This window comes from Trematomus bernacchii, unplaced genomic scaffold (genome assembly GCF_902827165.1).
Source record: "Trematomus bernacchii unplaced genomic scaffold, fTreBer1.1, whole genome shotgun sequence".
In the NCBI taxonomy this organism is placed as follows: domain Eukaryota; kingdom Metazoa; phylum Chordata; class Actinopteri; order Perciformes; family Nototheniidae; genus Trematomus; species Trematomus bernacchii.
Window position 1 is genome coordinate 2,680,076 of NW_022987683.1, and position 20,877 is coordinate 2,700,952.

Here is a 20,877-nt window from a genome sequence, read left to right on the forward strand (position 1 = left end):
CCTTCACTTCCCACAATGCAACTGTGCAATATATACCTGGCTGCTATATCTCAGAACTGTTACAGGATGTGTATTTTGTAAATTGTGTAATTTTTTGACATCTCACAACCCCAGTTAGTAACACGGGCTTTCTTTTTCAAATGTGTGAGTCCTCCAAGTCACTAGTTAGCTAACATTGACTTGTATTATTGGATGTAGTGCCCCTTAAGGGTAGAAGAGTCCCACTGACCTAGCTGGGAGGCGTGCAGGCCGTGGCTGGACCTCCTCCTCCGCTCCGCTCTGTGCTCGCAGGACTCACAGCCCACCCCCCCATTAGTTGACTGGGAAATTGGGGTCCATTCCCCTGGGCTGGCCTTGCTGTGCCGAATGGGGGTCCGGGGGCTCTGAGGGCTGTGCGGCATCTGCGGCGTCCGGCGGCCGCTCCTCTCACGGGGGTTTGGCGGAGGCGGCGTCAGGGGCAAGGGCTTCAGTTCCTGGTACTGCATCGCTAAATCTAAGAGTGGCCTGGGGAGCTGCTCCGAGGTGGAAAAGGTAATGAGATCGTCCACCACTGGGGGGTCTGAAATGAGGGGCATGGGCAGGGAGATCTCTGGTTCGGAGGGGGTGTGGTTCTCTAGGGAAGGGAGGTTAGTTCGAGGTGGCACCCTTGGGGGAATATCCAGGCAGCGGCCGAGTCCTATAGAGGCCACGAGGGAGCCGTAGCCCAGTATGGCCCGGTGGGTGCCCTTAATGAGGCCCCTCCTCTCAGGCCTGGGGGAGCCAGCCGGGGAGGACCCCCGCTCCTCGCTGACCGAGTCTCGCTGAGGTATAGGGAGCCGCAGGCTGTCCTTCACTGAGGCGCCTGCAAAGAGAGGAAATGTTTTAGAAAGACGGAAAAAGAGACGAGCCATTTATAATTCATTTCGCTTTTATGCATAATTCATAGTCATGGCAGCGTGAATTGTAACAGTGGCTAATGGAAGATATGCGGCTGGCGGTTAGCTGCTGATGGGAGGCCGTTAGATACCGTTCTGAGCTGTGGGCTCGGAGGGTCTGTACTCCTCAAAGTCATCCTTGGATTCACCCCCCTCGTTGCTGTCTGACTCCAGTAGCTTGGCCCTCATAGACAGACTGGAAGAAATGAAAAAAGGATTTAATCATGATTATTAATGCAGTAGAGTTAAATCCCACCTTTTAAAAGGTTGACATATCAAAGAAAAGGCTGTACCTGCTTTCCTGGGGACTGAGGCGCAGGACTTTGGGGCTTTTGGGGCTTTTGGGGCTCTGGGGCCTCCAGTGAGGGCCAGCCCTCAGGTCCCCATTGGCTTGTTTATGAGAAGGGGCCTCTATGGGAAAGACTGGGCTCAAACCAAACGTCCTGTTGTTGTCACTGGGACTGACTGCAGGGGAAAGAGGACAAAAAGAAATGATATACGTTGGAAAGTCATCAGTATGCATCCTGCTTAGCTGCATCTTAATGAGGTGTGCATTTTTTAAAAGACAGTTTACGCCAATAAATCGACGGCAACCCTGAAATCATTTCCAACACAATGACCTTTAATTGACTACTGCTGCAGCTGGAACTCAAGTCATGACAATGCATTTTTTCTGCGCATATTTCTGCACAGCTTAAGTTTCGATTAAAAAGTCCCTATTATGCTTTTTCCTTTCTTTGCAGTGTGTTACACAACACAGGTACATACATGTAAATAGTCTGTAAAGTCTAAAAGCTCCCTCTCCCGAACACTCCCCCTCCCTGCCAGAAACGCCTCCATTGGACTCCTTCGTTTACTTCGTAACATAGTGACATCACTACAAAACACTCACGCCTCTATTGGCGAGCACTCCCAACAGAGCCGGCCAGCTAACCAATCAGAGCAGACGGGGCTCTGGTTTCAGACAGAGGGTGAAAAGAGGTGCTGCAGCACAGGCAGTATGAGAGAAATAAAGGGCCCCTGTAACTCTAACCTAGTGTTGAGATGACCTATCTTATAGATGGATGGATATAGATGGTAACCTCGAAGTGGTTCGCAGAGCAGATCGTGTGAGATGAGCCAAACCAGAAGAGGTGCAGATTGCTAATATAAAGTTGAGATTTCACATGGCGTTCACACACTTTGCACAGGCTCCGTGTCCACGCCGCTCACTACTCACAAGTGTCTCACAAGCTGGTCTATGCTGCTCTCACAAAGTGTGTGAATGTTGTGTGAACGTTTATTCACACCCAGCATGGAGACACTAGGCTTCCTGCCACAACACCTCCCAATATACAGACTCCATCGCACCCTTCTGAAAACCTTATGCAGCATTCTCAACAGTAACACCTGACATGTTAGTCTCAAGGAGAACCATTTCAACTTCCCTTTTATTTCACTAAGCTACGGTGCTGCATATTCCCTCATTCATCTGGCTTCATTTCAGAAATGGGAAAAAGTAAATATTCTCTCTGAATGGATATGTTGTATTATTTCCCTTGGCCCTTGCTACACGGCAGGCCTGGCTGCACTTTGCCTCCCATCACTCTCCAATCAAATGTTTTCAAAGCAATCACAGAGGTCAGGTGATAGTGGCAGCAATGCAATTTCATCCCGATCGGACCGTGGCTTGCAAACACTCCCCTTTCACAGAGTGTTCCTCTTTTAAAACACAATTTATGCAACGTGTCACTTTTAATGTCATCATGTGTTGATGGGATACTTTCTATTCACAACATTTCTTTTTTTAGACTTCACCATTTTATCCTCTGCTTGTAAACATGATTTTATAAAAGCCCAAATAGTATGCTATTTGGGCTTTTATAAAATCATGTTTACAAGCTTTATTGTTTAAAAGCACTATTTTTCTCATAATGTCCACCTGAATCAAGTTGTAATGGTTATGAATTTCTATTTTAATTAAGTTTTTCAATGTGTTTAAGCAAATGACACAGACATCTTACTGCATGCTAAAAGTGCTAATTGTTCCCAGAGTTTAAAAAGTCCCTAAAGAAAATTGGAAAGTTTAATTTGACTTGTTATCTAAAAAAGGCACAAAGAGAGAGGTAATTTCCAAGAGTGCTCTCCTATACTCATTTGTATTAACATAACACAAATCCTGTTGAATAGACTCTGTGGAGTAATACAAATCAATTTGGCAGCTATCTAGACAAATAAGTTTGCAGAGCCCCAGCAATAAATCACTGCTTACTACTGAGAGGGCAAGCATAAATACCCACTAAACACATTTTAATGACAGACACACTCATGCCTTAGTGATAGCCATTAAGGAAAGTCATTAGGAAGCAAAGGAAACCAGCCTTCTATTTGAAGAGTAAATGAAGCTGGCAGATGTTGCAGATTTACTAACCACTTTTACACATAAATGTTTCACTGCAATTTGTGCTTTTTTGTAAACACCCACTGGTAATTGTTTGGGGGGGAAAAAACTCCCTTTCACTGCCTGTTGCTTTACCACAAATGTCCTTTTGGGTTTTGTTAAGACGGCCTTCGACCTACTGGCTACAAATTCCCTCCGAAGGGAAATGATCCCGGGGCGTTTGTCTAGGAGCCCGACAAGCATAAGAGTTCCGTAAATCTCTGCCTCCAACCCTCCTCAACCCCTTCTCCTAGAGCAGTGAATTCCTCCTTGCTTATTTTTAATTCAGTAAACCGCACTGTAGCCACGACATGCATATAAAACTGTGCACCCTTTTTGCCTGGAAAATACAGCTCAATGGCTCCCCCCGCTGCAGCACTGAGCGAACTGCAGGCAGGGGGAGCAGAGCGGGGCTGCAGTGGAAAAAAGCTGCTGAGAGGAAGTCAGATAATATTTGGACTGGAAGAGACTGTTGAAAAGGAAAAAGGCTGTGTGTGTGAGAGAGCAGTAAAGCAGGGGGGGGGGGGGGGGGGGAGCATGGGAAGATAAAAAAGATGAGTGGGTGGTTGAGAGCACATGAAAGGGGGGGAATTTGGAAACTGTGAGGAGTAATGCTGCAACAGATACTGTGAGTACACGCAAGAAGACAAAGGATCCTTCATTCTTTGCTCTTCAGAATCTCTCAGAGCGCACACACACACATCCACCTGCGTGTTCATCCAAGGCAAAAATGACTTCACTCACGTTGGATTGCACGGAAACGGCGAAAGGAGGGTGAGGAGCCTGAACCCATATCAGGAGAGTTACGCCTCTTCTCCAGGCCTGGGGAAGCCTGCACCGTGATCTTATGGATGAAATCTGCAACACAAACAAAAATGTTAGACCACCTAAATACATACATTTGTTTAGTCTTCATCGCTCTGCTTAACATTTGTACATTCAGCACTTTTTTTCGGTTCCTTTTTTGTCCAAAATAGTCCGTACTGACTACCATGGAACTGGAAATTCAGTGCAATACATATTCTAAGCTTGGCACACAATGTTTCTTTATGTCAAAGTGTGCCGAGTAAGCAGATTTCAATAGCCTTATATTACATGGCTCATTTGCCTGCTGGCCATTTCATCTCAAACATAGCAAGTAACTACTAGCTGTGGCTAACAGCATGCTACTGCTGCTACTTGCTAGCTAACACTGCTACAAATCTGCAGAGCTCAGTAAGTGTCAGGAGGGTCACTTTATTTAAATGAATAATAAATCCCTAAACATTTTTATTTCTGCCCTAAATTGACTTTTTATTTAATTAACTTGTAGAGTTATTTGAGAAAGATCTTCGCCCCATAGCTCCATAGCAATTAGCTAGTAGAAGTAACTATTGTAGCAGCAGCAGCAGGAAGTACTTATTTGCTGATGAGAGAAGAAGGCAATACTGTTAAAAAGGAGCCTGATGAGTATCAAGAGGGACATTTTAATTGTAATAGATTTAGAAATTCATTCTGAAAATTACCTCAAATGAATGCGCCCTCAATATATCAATTTCCCCTCCTAAATCTGTAATTCGTACATGTGGATTTCTTAATTCCGTTCAATTTTAATCAAGGGTTTGTGCCTTTAAGTTATATATTTGCTCACTTTTAAAGGATATTAGACTGCTCAATTTTATTTGTGAGAGCGTGACTGACACTGACGGATGTAAAGAAGGAGATACCACTAATAACAGTTAATCAACTAATAAACGTATCTTGACATCATGACTCAAATTCACTAGTTATAAATTCTAGGGTAGCATTTCAGTAACTAAAGGTAGTAAATAAGTGTAATTTGTTAATTTACTGATAGCATTAGCAACTAGCATTAGTGTTAGGGTGAGTAGGGTCTTGTTTACAAAGTTGAACAGTGTTGCTAAACTAGCTTGTTAGCTAGCTAGCAAAATAAGCTAACATTTGATCTCTGGTTTATTGAGCTGACTTAAGCTATGTAGAACCTAGGGCTGAAGATTAAGAGCCATTTATTTTACAGTTTTACTTGGAGTGCAAATTGATTTTCAGTCATACCACTGCACATCTATCTCCCTATCACCAGGCTATTTGTATCTTTATATATTTAGCCGCTATACAAGCATGACAGAGCCAAATTTGTGATGCATATGCAAAGCCTGTATTAAGCTTTTAGCACAGCCTTGAGTATACACTTGAGTTTGGATGTGACAAATACCATTAAATCCTTAATAAGAACCTTTTAAGAATGTTTTTATTTGTATCTACAGGATTAGGCATATAGGAGTTATTCCACAGCGTACAGATTGCAAGAACAACACAGGATGAAGGTATTAATAATAATGTTGGAAAGAGGAAAGGGAAAAAGATAGTCAGGGAGATATGGCTAGGGAGAGAATAAAAGGGGAGCTAGAGGGGAGAGGAGTGAGAGAAAAAAGGGTGAGGCAGGGATACCTAAAAAGAAAGACGGCGAGAGAGAGAGAGGCATGGAGCAAGAGTGAGAAAGTGAAGGGAGGCCAGCCAGCAGTGTATCCATAGACAGGAAGTAACAAGGCGTGGTTGGCTCACTCTCCCCTCTCATCAACCCCCCCCCAACACCACCACATCACCGCCCTGCTGCTGCTGGGAAAGGCCTAAGCACAACACACACACTCACAAACACACACACAGTGGATTTACGCATGCTTGCTCAGCCTAAAATACACTCACACACGCATTGAAACACACTGGATGTGAACTATGTGACTTTGTGATAGTAGAGGATGCTGCAGTGTGTTGGACAGTTTAAATATCTGCTGTAGTCACGTCTGTGTGAATGTTGTTTCAGGGTATGGAAACATTTGAAAGAGTTTGACATTGTGATGGAAATAAAGGACAAACCATTTCAAATGTTTGGTACAACAGCAGAAAATACCGGCAGCCTGCTTTTCTAAATATCGTCTTTAAACGTACATGATTCCTGATAGGACAGCAAAGCAAAGCTGAGCCACAAAATGACAGTTGTACCACAAACTCTCTGCCTCACTTCCACCTCTCTGCTCTGTATTTTTTTGTTTGCCTGTTGTTGTTATCGTTGCTTCTAGAGACTGAGCCACTAATGGCCCTTGAAATGGGATTTCTCGTCAAGATCGTTGCCTGACACAATCTGGCTAGTTGTTGATTTGTGACAGAACGACTCAAAGACAGAACACATAAACACACCTTGAGGCTGGCTGATTTTCTCGCCATTCTTGCACTTGAGCTTGTGCTTCTTAAAGGTGCCCTTCCTCTTCTTCACGTTGGGTTTCTCCTGGTTCTGGTTCTGGTTCAGGTGGAGGATGAGGAGGCTGAGCTCGCGCTCGAACACGTCCTGCTCCCACTGGGCCAGCTCCTGCTCCCTCAGCCGCAGGAACTCTTCCTGGGACTTCTGCTCCACAGCCGCTCGCTTCAGCTCCTCCTCGCGGCTTCGCAGCTCCTGATGGACGAGGAAGGACAAGTGGATGAAAGAGGAGTTTAATAAGAGCAGGTCCCTATCATGTGTCTGGTTTACAGTCTCATCTCAACCTGGTTCGAAAAGAGCTGCCGAAGATTGTTTGAATTAAACGTTTAATGAGCATTATTGGCTAGCTGAGTAGGCAATTTTTTATCTTGCGTTCATCTGATAACATGTGTTTGACCTTAAGGCACCACAGAAGTGGTTGCAATATATGGTTTTCCTCTCAAAAAGAGAGTGCTTGTGAACATACATATGGAGAGCCTACTAAGCCACAACGTGTGAAATACGACAACCCAGTCAGTTTGTTGGCTGCCCTGTCAGAAAACATGGGACTCAACACGCCAGAAGTTCCTTTGTAGTTCCTTTGTCAAGCCAATCAGCGCATACTTTTTCTGTCTTAAGAGAAATGCACTAAAACGGAGCATTTGAGAAAGAGGGTAAAGAAAGGAATATTCCAACTGACGGTGTGACAAGACGTTTTTTAACATGGAAGCATGCAAACATGTTCTGTTACAAACTAATATAAGTTTCTGAATATGAGCATGAAACGTCTTCTTTAAAGACTGTATTCCCACATGACACCAAAGTCTGGCTGTTTAATTATATGACTTTATCTTAAGTACGTTTATTTGTTTTCTTGCAGGGATGTACATGGAAGACAATCAGGTTTCTATGTATTTATCTCGGCTCTGATGGATACAAGATCAGTGTAATTGCTGTGTAAACTTAATAGAGAACATTTTTTAAATAAACAACTATGAAATATTGTAATGGAGTTACAATTTGTCTGAAATGCACTAAATAAAATCAACCACATATGAGAATCTAGGATATGTAAATGTATGGATTGATAAAGAAAATACAAAGGGAACACAAAGGGTTACTGACTCCTGCACTGAGCGCCCTTTTACCTTCTCTTTAGCCCGGAGTTCATCGAACATGTCCTGGATCTCCAGTTTCCAGTCCTCCTGCAGGGAGTGGAAGGATTCCTGCGGCATCTCTTCCTTCACCTGCTGTTCCAGGGCCAGCAGCTGGGACAGGATGGAGCTGAAGCTGGGTCTGCGGTGGGGGTCCTGGTCCCAGCACTCTGTAACACAAACAGCAGACAGCGGGTCAGATATCTCCAGTGGTGGGACAAGTAGTATTCAGAGCCTGCACTGATACCACACCAAACATACTCTAGCTAAAGGAATAAAGTCAAAATGTAGTTAAAGTATAATACATAAATGTACCCAAGGCACAATTTCTTTTTAATACATTTACAAAAACGTCCAAAAACTCAAATAAATTGAGAAATTACTTAAATGTTTATAAAAAGGTCTATTTTTTTCTCCTAATCTCTAAAGTTGGAGAAAAGAAATGTTGGCTTATAACGAAATATCATAATTTTAAACACTATTTTTGTCCAAAAATCTTAATTTGTAAGTAAATAAAGCTTTAACATTAAAGTAAAAATGGACGATGTTCCGATTTGACCTGTAGTCGAGTAGAAGTATGAAGAGGAAGAAAGATTCAATATGCAAGTAAAGTACCACATTTTCACACTTAAGTACAACACATGAGTACTTAGTTACTTTCCATTACTGGTTATTACTACACCAACGCACTCTCTTATGAATGGCTGTCCTTGGACCGATACAACATTGAAAGTGGTGGACCTAAGCAGATCAAATTGATGTTGAGGATCATGTGGAAAATTGTTATTTTGTTTGGTACCGAGTCGTTTCCTTAAAACAAAGTGGAAAACATTGTCGTTAAAGTAGACCCAATTGACTTGTTTCCAGCAGTTTCACTTCTTCCTAGCGTTTTCTTGAATCAAGAGGAAGTAGGTCACTGATCACCATATTCCTTAGAAAAACTGAATTTGTGTTTAAAAATAGGCAAACTGTATCACCCTTTTTGTTCGTCACCATTATAAGACTTCCAATCCGGTCAAATGACTTACTTAGAAGTGTTTTCCTGCATTCATGTCCAAAGAGTATCCTGCGATGCCTCTCATTTATATTTACACATATTCCAGCACTTCTGTTAGCATAATCTAGAGTCAAGCTGATCATTTATTCAAAGTGTGATCCTTAATTAGCATGCTGTGGGGGGTTTTGCATAATTTGCTGCAATACAAGCAGATCAAAAACCAATCCAATAATTAATTAATCCTCCGAGGTGGCTATCGGTGTCTTTGTGCACTGATCTCTTTTTTTTCTAATACAATCGTAAAAGACAAGCAGACATCAAGAGACGGGGATAAGCGGAGAGAATGTGAGCGTACTGTGTCTGTGTTTTGGCAGGAGCAGATAACAGCCTGCTAGCATGTTCCACAGCGCCCTGGTGACATTTCTTTTAACTCCAACAAAGTCATTGGTAAGTTGCACAAGGTGGCGTGGGCACACAAAAACACTTCCTCATCTCAGCCACGTTATTAACAACATACAGGAATTTGTTTTCTCAATTTCAACCCTGCTTTGAGGAAATGGAAAGAGGAGACTCCGGTTTGATCTTACGCAAGAGTACTGTCTTGTCACACCACTGAGCTGGAAGTCGTTGCATAAACAGAGCAATGAGTTAAATTATGTTTCCAAACACGTGTCCCACCTGACATGAGCTGAGCGAAGGGTTCGGGGCACGTGGAAGGGATAGGCAGGGTCAGCTTGTTGACTGCCACTCCGTAGGCGACGGCCAATCCATCAATCCCTTTGTAGGGGGCCTCTCCTGTGAGCAGCTCCCACAGCAGAACACCATAGCTGGGGGGGAAACACACAGGCATGAGACAGGACATCAGGACAGGATTAGACACAGCATAGATCCCGGAACACGCATTATACACATGCATCAGCACTTTTAGTAGTGTTATATATGGTGAAATTAGACCACCACAGTATGTTCTTTCATTTGACTTTTTAGACTTCTGCCATTTGAGACCGTTTACATATCCATAAGCTGTTAATGCAAACCCAGATGCTTCACAGTGAAAGTCTTCCAGCAAACAGATAGACAATGGCTTTGACTGTGAAGCAGGTCCCTTCCCTGTAGTGTGTTAAATAGGTTTTGTGCATGTGCAACACATTTCACTGTGTGCTCTGCATGTGTGACCATTAAAGAGGGTTTCATCCCTCCGATTCTATCTATCTCTATTCTATTAGAGGGAGTTTCTCTCCCACACACTCTGGTTTCAGACAGAGGGTGAGAAGAGGTGCTGCAGCACAGGCAGTATGAGAACAATAAAGAGCTTTTTGAACATTAGATCATGGAGACATGTCACAGTAGAGACACTAGATACTGATATGAACCTGAAAATGAGCAGGACATGTCCTCTTTAAACAATGTTGAGTAAAGATTGTATATGGTTATAGCATCTTTCATATTATTGTGTTTTTGTTTTTGTTTGTAGAAGTCTGACACGATTGCAGGGACCCCTTAAAAAAATGTGCAGCTTAAAAATGCACAATATTAAAAATACTTGATGAAGCCAGTTTCAGGTCAAAGGTCAATGTTTCTTCAATGCAGTTTGAAAGGAAAATCGATCAGAAAAGTGAATCTTAAAAATGTGCCGTAAAACTGGTTCAAATTTAATTTAAGACAGCTTGTGGCAGACAACCCCAACGCATATACGTTGCCGCAATAAGCGACGAAATTAAACAGAAAGATACATTGTTTTAAAATAATTGATAATGTAAATACTGAACTCAAAATATAAAGCATAGGTTAAGCCTCTTTTTGACTTTTTAATGCAAAAATGTTACAAATGATACCATTAAGCCTGTTTGAAGTGTTTAATTTGGATATGTGCATATTGACTAAAATGTCCCCAGTAAAGGACTAAAGGGACAAAAAAGTCAAAGTTACATGACAGCAAGCCATTATGTTCAACAGTGAACACTTCTAGATATGTAATTGGCTATCTACATGTCAATTAAAACTGAACCAATCCAGTCAAAATACATATTTGTATATTGTTTTATTTTTTGAACAAAATAAATCTATTGTGCCAAATCTGATAAGAAACCTTTCATGCCTACAAACATCCATACAATAATTGATACAAATGGAAAGTCTAAAATGTGTTTATCCAAAATGAAAATGTAAATACTGATAATTGCTCATTGCACCCTGGGTTACTTCTATGTATGGACATTTTGTTTGCTTTGTTCGGCACATAATACCTTACCAATTCATTATCATAGTGGTGGCAGTACAGAACAAAGACATTCTTTAAAGTGAAATATTTTTGCTTTGTGAAACATGTGCTTGTAAACTCATGCATACAAAAGTCGAACAAATGCACACACAGACAGGACTTTGAAGCCACACAATGGGAGCAGCTCTGTGTCCTCAGAAGATGAAGCGTGGACTTGGATCTCCCACACTGTCAATTACCCTCCCCCCCCCCGGACTCCACTGAGCGCTGTGGAGGCTGGCTAAGTGCAGAGTGCAGGCCGCAGCCTTTTTTTATTTAGTTCTTTAATTACAACTTCCACACACTGGGCAGAAAAACGCTGCTCAACGTCCCCGAGGCGACCGCTGTCTCCGCGTGGCGGCTTTGGAGACGAGCGGCCGTGGACAAAAGAGAAAGAACAGTAGAACAAAGATCACCCTTCAGTTTCAGAGCTCTTGCGCATTTAGCTGTTTTCCAGATTGTGCTGTGATAGCTGTGAAAATGAATTTATGTGGGATTGTTGTTCAGAGACGTGGACATGGAAACTCAGAGGATGTGTGTGGGACACTGAGGAGAAACTGTACACTTTTGTACACTAAATAGGGTGCGTTTAAGTTCCAGAAAATTTCTTAAGTGGCTTCCACCATTTGTGATGTCCTCAAAGACGCTTTCTAAAAGGTTCTCTGTAGCAGCATGTTCAATTGGCTTCACGTAGGCTCTGTGTTGGGCTGCAAGGAACCATTTAGGAGTGGATTAAAAGGTCCAAATCCAATGGATTAAAATTAAACCATAGCATATGTGAGTAAGTGCTGTAACCACAATGCAGCAAAGCCATTCATGTGTATTATTGCTTTAGGAAATCATTTGTCTTTTCCCTTATGCTAATTTAACCATGGCACTTAAAAGCCCTCATGAATCCCCTCTCAAGCCAGTTATTAAGGCGTTATTATAAAACCACAAACCATAATCGAGGGACTCTTTTTTCACACACACACAGATATATGCACACACACACAGAGCTATTCCCATATAAAAGGCTGTGGTTAGGTCTGGTGTGTGGCCTCCTTCTCTGTCTATACTGGAGACAATGGGACAGTGTGCTGTACAGATGTCCCACAACAAAGCACAGAGCAGCTCTTTGACGGCACGCCGTCACATGAGTGCGGCGGTCTTGCTGCCATCCATCATCCTCGTCATCACTCGCGTCTCCCACCCTCGCCTCCCTGCACTTTCACCCTTTCCCTCTGTTTCTATCGTGTTTTCTATCCACAGACCACTTTCCTGCTGAGTTGTTGCAGATAATTACTACAGATTACTGTTTACATGAATATAAAGACATTTTAATTGTCTGTAATTGCTCTTGGTGTAGGCTTGGTCATAAACATCACACCAAAAGGCTGTATTGTTTTTTTATTATGCTGATTTGTATTATTACATTTATGATTATATACTTACACTTGCTATTTTGAGTGCTTAAGTGCATTTACACTGAGAAGTATGACAAAATGCAGAGTACCGTGAGTACCTGGAATGTGCGTGCATAACGGTCAAAGAGTTGAGTATGGAATGCTGGACATGTCTTACCCTCAAAAGGTCGGCTACTTGGCAAAATGCAGCGAACGCGGTCGCTCCGTTAAAGATAGCACTATTCAAAAATATGTTTTTTTTAGCTGGCCAGCTCTGTTGTGGTTGGTTAAACACTTAGTGATGTCCCGCCCCTTAGCCTATCAAGTACAATGAGTTGGAGCGCAAGCCAAGAGAAGAGCGAGTGTTACATAGTGATGTCCAATGGAGGCGTTTCAGGCAAGGGGGGGGGGGGGGGGGGACAACAACCTACATAACACACTACAGCAAAGGGAAAACCCCAAAAAGTATAAAAGGGCCTCTTTAAGTGCCAGAGCCCAGGGTGTAACTTTAATAGGAATGAATGGGGTGCCATCTTTGAAGTTGGTATTCAGTTATTCCTAACACGTCCAGGGTTCCTAGCCTAGCTTAGTGAACAGTTGATTTTCAGGGGAAAACCCCAAAAAGCAGTGCCAGCAAGCCCCCGGCTAAAGTCCGGGTTAGCCACTTTGGAATGTGTCAGGATTGTGGCAGAGTGAAAGCTTTCTTAGCCCCGGGGCTAAGAGCTCACTTAGCCTAAGCTAACTTAAGAGAGCAAGGGCACAACAGAGGAAGGGATGAGAATGTGAAGATATCATAGAGAGAATCCACAGATTGAACTACAGTAGGAAATAAATGGCAATATAATAGTGATTGGTGTAAATATTGGCCTGTTGCTGAAATCCAATAGTGTTGCAGCATTGATTACTTTATAGCCCTTGAGGGATTGAGCAGAGCATTAGTTCTTTCTTTTATTGGTTGGTGTGTTCAAAGTATCAGAATACACGGCACCAGCAACCACCCTTTCCTTTCAGTTGCATTATCAAAGTGTTTTATGCCAAACGTCCTTGTGAAATCCTGCACGACCTACTTTGTAAATCCCTCACAATCAGAGACGTCTCTGTCACCATAGAAACACTTATATTAGTCAGCTGGAGACTTGTATCACAGATTGGTGCGTTTAAACTAAGATCATTAGACACGCCGCCGTATTCATTGGCTCGCGATCAAACATGCGTTATATATATAATATTCAGGTTTATTTATTCCACTCACAACATGTCCTTCAAGCGAAGCAGTAAATATGACTTTAGTTCTGCATAAAAATACAAATGTAATAAAAGAAAAAAAAGTTTTAAGTTTATCCTTGATTTGGGGAAATTAAACATGTTATTTTCTAACAAAAAACACCATTTGTGTCACTTTTGTGAAATACACCTAATTGCTTAGTCCTAGCTTTAGCATACAGACATCAGCATGGTATTGATCTTCTCAGCAATAAAGCATATTTCCCAAAGTGTGGAAAAGTTCCTATAAGGTGCTGTGATTGGTAAAATACCTCTTAATATCCGCCTTACAATAAAACCCTGGAACGAGCTTGAAAATGGTTGTGTGCACTCACCTCCAAACGTCGCTGCCCTTGGAGAAGGTGGAGGACTTGATGACCTCGGGGGCCATCCAGGCGTAGGTGCCGGCGGTGCTCATCTTGGTGGTCTTGTGCCACTCTCTGGCCAGGCCGAAGTCCGTGATCTTCAGCGTCAAACCCTCCATACATTCATTCTCTATGGGCTGAGACAGGAGGACTGCAGAAGAAGAGAAAGACAGGATATGTTGAAATGCAACGAAATGTACTGTATCACTGGACTTAAAAACGCTCCCAGGAGGTCATGCTTTAAGATGGGTTTGTTTGTCTATTTGTTTTCCGTCAGCAGGATTACTACTGGCAAGACAAATTAGAAACCTTGGAAGGGTGTAGCATTTGAAAGGAGTTCACTTGCATTTGACAAAACAACATAAATACAACACTGTCCCTTGTGTCCCTGGCTAAGAAATATGACTTTCCACACATAGAACCACTCAAGGCTGTTGTTGTGAAGCAGCTACAGGAATATGGAAGACATTATGACATTCACCCCGGGATTAAAAAAGGACTGTTTTTGCAATAAAATGTGGGAGGAAAATAATGGGAATCACAAGAAACGACCAGTAATTGCTTTTCAAAACAAGTTGCCCCACAGATTTTCATATTTTCAGAGCAGAGAACTACAATTTGCACCAAGAAAAGACTGTAAACTGTGAAGAGTAATACCCTCATGCAACACAAGACAGAAAGCACCAAAGAAAGACAATATGAATGTGTCATAATGACAAGTGTTTAACCGCCTCCCAAATGACTTCCCTTGGGCCAAACAATAATGCTTTTCAAATAAAGAACATAAGAAAAGCAACCACTGTTATTAAAAAAGGTGAACACACTATGAGTGGTTGCGAATAAATGGACCAGTGAGGACGTAGGTTTTCAGTGTTACTGTACATCTGAGTTTTATGAACAGTCAGTACATGTTGCAAATTCTCATTCAAGGTAAGACGTTTTTTCTGCAGAGATTTGCATTCATTATTGTGACAGAGAAACTGGAGGGTCATGCTCCTTCTGAAACTCTTCCTAAAACCAAACTCCAAAAGCGCCAGCATGATGCCAGGAAGAAAAAGACAAATACTGCCAGTATGATCAACAGCTGTTATTGTTAAAACCTGTATTGTTAGGATTTCTAAGAATACAGAGAAGGAGCAGTGTTACTACAAGTTCACAAAAAAGCCAAAAGTCAATTATCATGACGGAGCAAAAATGATTTCATGCAGAGACAATGACAAATCATTTTTTGGGAGAGAATATTATGTCCATAAAGTTTAATAACTTGCAATGCTGGGAAATCGATTCAAGTTAAAACAATATTAAAGGTGGGGTAGGTAAGTTTGAGAAACCAGCTCGAGATCGCTAGAATTTGAAAATACACAACCGGAGAAAATCTGCCACTTCCTTACAGAGCCCCTCCTCCAACACACACGAACGTGCACATGACCAATGAGGGCACGAGATAAGTTTGTGCACAGATGGAAGGCTGACAGGCAGGTAGGCCATCCAGTTATTTAAGCCGGGCCGGCTAAAATGATTGGTCGTACTTTTTACAGTACTACGGCTTCCACAGATGACATTGTTTTTATGGATTTTTTGTCAAAGCACTTAAGATATTCATTGCTATCGGGATGTTAAGAGCATTCCATGGAATATAACAAAAAGTGTATCTCGAGCCGGTTTCTCAAACTTACCTACCCCACCTTTAAATCAGTAAACACTTATCTTGCTAATGTCAAGTTAGAGAATATTTTCATTTCCATTACTTTAACAACAACTGGTGATTTGCAAGTTAAAACTGTGATAAAACAACTTTGAAACACGTGTGATGGATGTCTTGTAATGTGTTGCATTTTCAAAAACGCTAACTAAACATTTGAATATAGATAAACAAATGCTGTGGAACCAATGACCAAGTGTTACTACATTCCATGTTGGAAGAAGTACTCGGACCCTAACCTAAAAGTACAAATACTATGGTCTAGTATGAGTTCAAAATGTTACTTCAGTAAAAGTACAAAAGTATTAGCATCAAAATGTACATGAAGTATTCTGCACAATGACCCATTTCAGAATAATAAAAGTACAGAAGTATTATCAGCTAAGTGTACTCTACAAGTATCAAAGTATTCTAAATGCAGAATGGATCTTTTCACAATATTATATTATGGTTATTATGTTATCCTGTTTTATACATGTACGAGCATTTAAGTGTTGTATATATATATATACTTAAATACTGTGTAGATAAGATGTACAGTACAAAATTACACCATATCAGTGTATCATGTGTATTTGTATGTGCAAAGTGACTAGTAACTGTGAGTATTAAAATTAAGTAGTGAGTAAAAACTACTATATTTCCTCTGAAATGTAGTGGAGTAAAAGTATTAAGTAGCTTTAAATGGAAATACTCAAGGAAACAACAAATATGTCAAAAAAGTAAAGTAAAAGTACTTAAGTAAATGTACTTAAATACTTTCCACCACTGCCAATATTTAAAAAAAACAACCTTTAAATGATAGATCTTAATGTCTAGACACCTTTTGACCTGACCGAAACCACACTTACTGGGACTTTATGAAACCTTAAACCAACCGGAATTTTTTTTTTTTTCAGAAATGATTGAACTTTATTGATAGGGAGTGACAAACCTGACAGCAGTGACATCGCTGAATCAGATATGGATGACTGATGTAAAGGAATGGGTCTCTAAACATAGATGCATCACAAAGAATCCAAAATGAGAAAAGTATACACTGTAAAAAATGTAATAGCCTTACGAAGAAAACACATTTAGGTAACCAGCCAGTGTTATGCAACCGCGCAGCATTGGAAGGCTTTGTTTTGTGAGGATGTGGGTTGCTGCGGTGTGACTCGGAATCACATGCCTCGGTATGATCGGCAGCCGGGCCTCTCTTCCCCTTTGCTGGCAGCATGCTCACTGATGGCAGGGCCGGCCGTCACACGCAGGGAGGAGGGAAGCGGCAAAGAATTTGACTTATTATAGGGAAGTAAGACTCCCTATATGCAGTCACTTTCTGACTTTCTGGGCCAGGCACTTATTTCCTTTTTTTTCTCCTGCATATTTGACTGGAAAATCTATTTTCTCCAGTCAGTCTCTCTTTTCCTTTTAATTTTGTCTTTTCCAAACACATGAACGCTTCTCTCTCTTTCTGTCTTTGTTGTCTATGTCTTTGTCCCTCTCTCTCTCTCAGACATCCTGTGCTGTGACTCGAAGCCCAGAGGCAGCGGTTTGACGTCACAAAGGAATGCATCACAAGAGGTTGTGTTGTCTGCTGTGTGTGTGCGTGTGTGTGTGTATGAGTGTGTGAACGTTGAACGGGAGATTTGTTGTTTTCGTAATGTCATTGGGCGACAATTTTGGCACCCAGTTCTATTGAAAACATACACACCTTCAAAGTTGCAACAGTGCATGTGATTTTGTAAAATGACTACAGGTGCAAAGACGGACAATCATTGAAGGCAATGACTTCCCAATCTTAACAGCCAGACAGCCTTTGAAATGGGAAAAAACTAGGATACATCGAGGTATGTCCATCACAGACTTTCGATATTGACTTCTGCCTCAAGAAGGCACAAACAACAAAATACTTAAAGTAGCCAATGGGCAAAACAAAAAACACCTCTTCAGTAAGGTAGAAATGCCCGCTCATTTAACCTTCTTGCAGAAAATCAATTTCTGTCCGTTCTACGGCTGAGTCATTGTTTTCTGTCGATTCCACAAGCCCCTCAGGGTGGGGTAGCTGGTGTTGGTGGGGGGGCTTGTAATTACTGCAACAGGCCTTGATCCTTTACTCCACTTCTTTTGTCCGGCTACCAGTCAGCGTCTGGTAAAAACAAGCCGCGGTCAGTCACCCCTATTTCCACCAGGGCGCTCCTTCTCTGCGCCTTGACCCCACTTCCAGGAAGTGACGCTGGTATCAGCCAATTAGCCTCCGGTGGCTGGGCCCTTCCTTAAAAAGCAAACAAAAACACAGCAGCCGAGTTTGTCGTTTCTCTCTTGCTGTTCATTGTGCGCAATAAGAAAAGCACTATTTTGGGAAACTGAGGTTGAAAGGGGTCACGTGGCACCAGACAGACCCAGATAGTAGGGGAGTCTCGGGGCTGGGGTACACTGAAAAAACTGAAACGATGACTTTAATTAAATGTATCATGTCAACAAATTCCACATAACTGTAAAGTCAATGTTTCAGTGTAGCACAGGCTGAGGTGACAGAGACAGAGAGAGGTGCAGACTGGCAATCCTTTTCATATGATTGAGAGAGATGGGGCAGAGCTAAAAATGGCTGCCAGCGCCTAGAAAGCAGAGCACACACACATTCCACATTGGAAAAAACATGCACACACAGACGCCTTATACAGGACACTCTCACTTTCTGTGGCCAAATATTTTTAGCAGCCAGCTGTACACAAGAAAAATAGTGTGGGAAGGACATGCTTGCCTGCACATCACTGAACTACACACACACAGAGGTGTATCACTGTGACACTAAATAATGACTTTTAAAGATATACTAGATTAAATTAACAAAATGTGTGTGATGATGTACAGTATGACTTTGTATATATACACATTTTAAGATGTATTTAAAAAGGTATATTAAACCTAGTCGAGTTAGATGAGAAGATTGATATGCATGCCATGTCTGTGCTTTAAGTACAGAGCTGGATACAGTCGTGCCATGGTTAGCTTAGCTCAATATTTAACTGCAAATATATTCATATGCGTTCTGTAAGATGAGATGTCAGGACATAATTAGCCTAGCTTAGCATAAATACGCGAATCAGCTAGCTTTGCTCAGAGGCAGTTTTTTTACGTTGATTTTTCGACTTGAGGCGGCTTTCCTTCAATTTTTTCCACACGGAATTCATTTTTCTGATTCTTTAAACAACACATGACTGCAGCCCAAATACCCACGGTATAAACGTATCCACCCGTGATTCATACCTGCGCAAAAATGTAATTTCCATGACCCAAAATGCAACCTATCATCAAGTTTCATAACAATGAGGCCAGTATTTTCTTAATCCTGATGACATGGAGAACAATAAACTAAACCTTATTTGTGGAAGCAACACAGCTGGGCGAAGTTGTTCAAGTCTTGTCATCACAGTGCTGTTGCCATGTTTGGGACCACAACCTGTGCGCACTTACTATATCTGGCAACCCGTGCAACCGCATGAGACGTGCTCAGAGGTGCTGGAGGGATACATTTTTATATAGTATATAGATAGTATTCAATCCACCTAGTAAAAGGCATCCAAGTAAAAAGTGCAGCAGTGCATGCAAGCACACACATGCAGGTTCATTGTAGAGTTGCTTAATATACACATGATAAACAAACATTACCAATGCATACAAATGTCTCTGCACTTAAGGGACATATATAGCCTACCTGTTATTGCATGCACATAGGTCAACAACACTCAACACAATATATGCGTACACACACATGCAACCAAGAACAGAAACTAACATGTAAATCCACAGAAGCATTTTAGCCGTCTCAGCACAAATACACGGCGCATACTTCTTCCACTTCCTGAGCTAAAGCACAGTGCATCCACAGTTCAGCCTCCCTCCTCTCACCACCACCATCACACCGACTGCTGCATTAGTCAGCTGCTTACTGGACGCTATGTGGCAACATGCTGTGTCCAAATCAGCTGCTGACCTAAAAACATTAAGTCTGCGGCTGACATCTTCAAAACTCTACTGAAAAGTTTTAAGTAGTGCACTAAAGTCTGGACAAGATAACGTCAATGTGGAGAAAGTCATGAGAATAAATAGCATATTCTTAATAACCTCCAAGTGAGGATTCAAGGAAATGAATGAAAAATGAAAGATAACGGTTTGACCTAATAATAAACTTGGATTTATATGACTTATATTGGGCTTATACAATAAGGATACACAGGGTTCTTATCTGCATCCCCTGTTATCTCTCACCTGCTATCACATTTTAAGGAGCTGTGTTGACAAAAGTGGCGAACAGACCAGGAAATCCAGCTCCCCTTCAAAGGACAACGGTGAGAATCAGGACTAGATCAGTCTTGCCCAGACAAACAGTCTTCCTGATACAGAGGCGAAACCAACAATGTCGCCACAATAACACCGTGACACATCTCCATGGCAACAGGAGCCTGTTTGGTACTGTTTGTTGGAGTGTGGCAGTTGCAGATATGACTCCTACAAACAGCCACCCGAGAATGCCAGTGTCAGGGATTTTTGCAGGGTACGTTCCAGAGCGGATTAAACATAAGCCCACCTGACTGATAAAGTAGAGCCATGTCGATCCTGAGCAAACACCGACTATTTACATTGCTAACCTTCTTTGCATGTCTTCAAACAAAAGCAGTAGATATATTTGGATTTCATAGCAGCTGGAAAAACTGGAGCTCAATGTGCATAATCAGTTGAATTTCAAATAAAGTGAAATTGTTTCAGGGAACTTGCTCTGACGTCATTATAAAGGAAGTCAACTTGTGTTTCAAAGAAGCCACCGCAGACAAGCAGATACGATTAGCTAGTGGGTATCTACAAATCAGATGGTTGGCAGTGCCAGTGCTTAAAACTGTTTGTGAGAGGCTGTTGTTCTTTTTTTAGAAACTGAAAAAACAAAATTACAAGGTGGGGCGTTTATAACTATAAGAATAAAGGTAAGATGCACGCAATGCTTGCAGATATTGTCACGTTAGCCAAAGTCACCGACGTTAGCAACACAGAGTTGTATACTCATCTTAATGCCTTTTTATCCACTTAAAAGTAAAAGGTGTACTGCGTAGAAGCTAGTCCTGGATGTTTTCAATATTTTTGGCTAACATTAACAGCTCCTTTGTGCTTTTTGGGGGGATTTTGACTCCAACAATGCTAGCAAACTT

The 20,877-nt window shown here is 41.7% G+C and overlaps 1 protein-coding gene across 1 annotated transcript in view; it reads right to left on the bottom strand.

The window, feature by feature from the left end:
- The window catches only part of LOC117487764 (mitogen-activated protein kinase kinase kinase 11), a 37,341-nt gene that overhangs the window by 4,554 nt on the left and 11,910 nt on the right, over positions 1 to 20,877 (bottom strand). Inside the window, exons 2-9 of the mRNA XM_034136420.1 lie at positions 13,960 to 14,140; positions 9,395 to 9,543; positions 7,714 to 7,889; positions 6,529 to 6,781; positions 4,078 to 4,191; positions 1,208 to 1,379; positions 1,007 to 1,110; positions 230 to 841 (exon numbers count right to left, since the gene is read on the bottom strand). Coding sequence (XP_033992311.1) covers positions 230 to 841; positions 1,007 to 1,110; positions 1,208 to 1,379; positions 4,078 to 4,191; positions 6,529 to 6,781; positions 7,714 to 7,889; positions 9,395 to 9,543; positions 13,960 to 14,140 — 1,761 coding nt within the window. The remainder of the gene's footprint in view (positions 1 to 229; positions 842 to 1,006; positions 1,111 to 1,207; positions 1,380 to 4,077; positions 4,192 to 6,528; positions 6,782 to 7,713; positions 7,890 to 9,394; positions 9,544 to 13,959; positions 14,141 to 20,877) is intronic.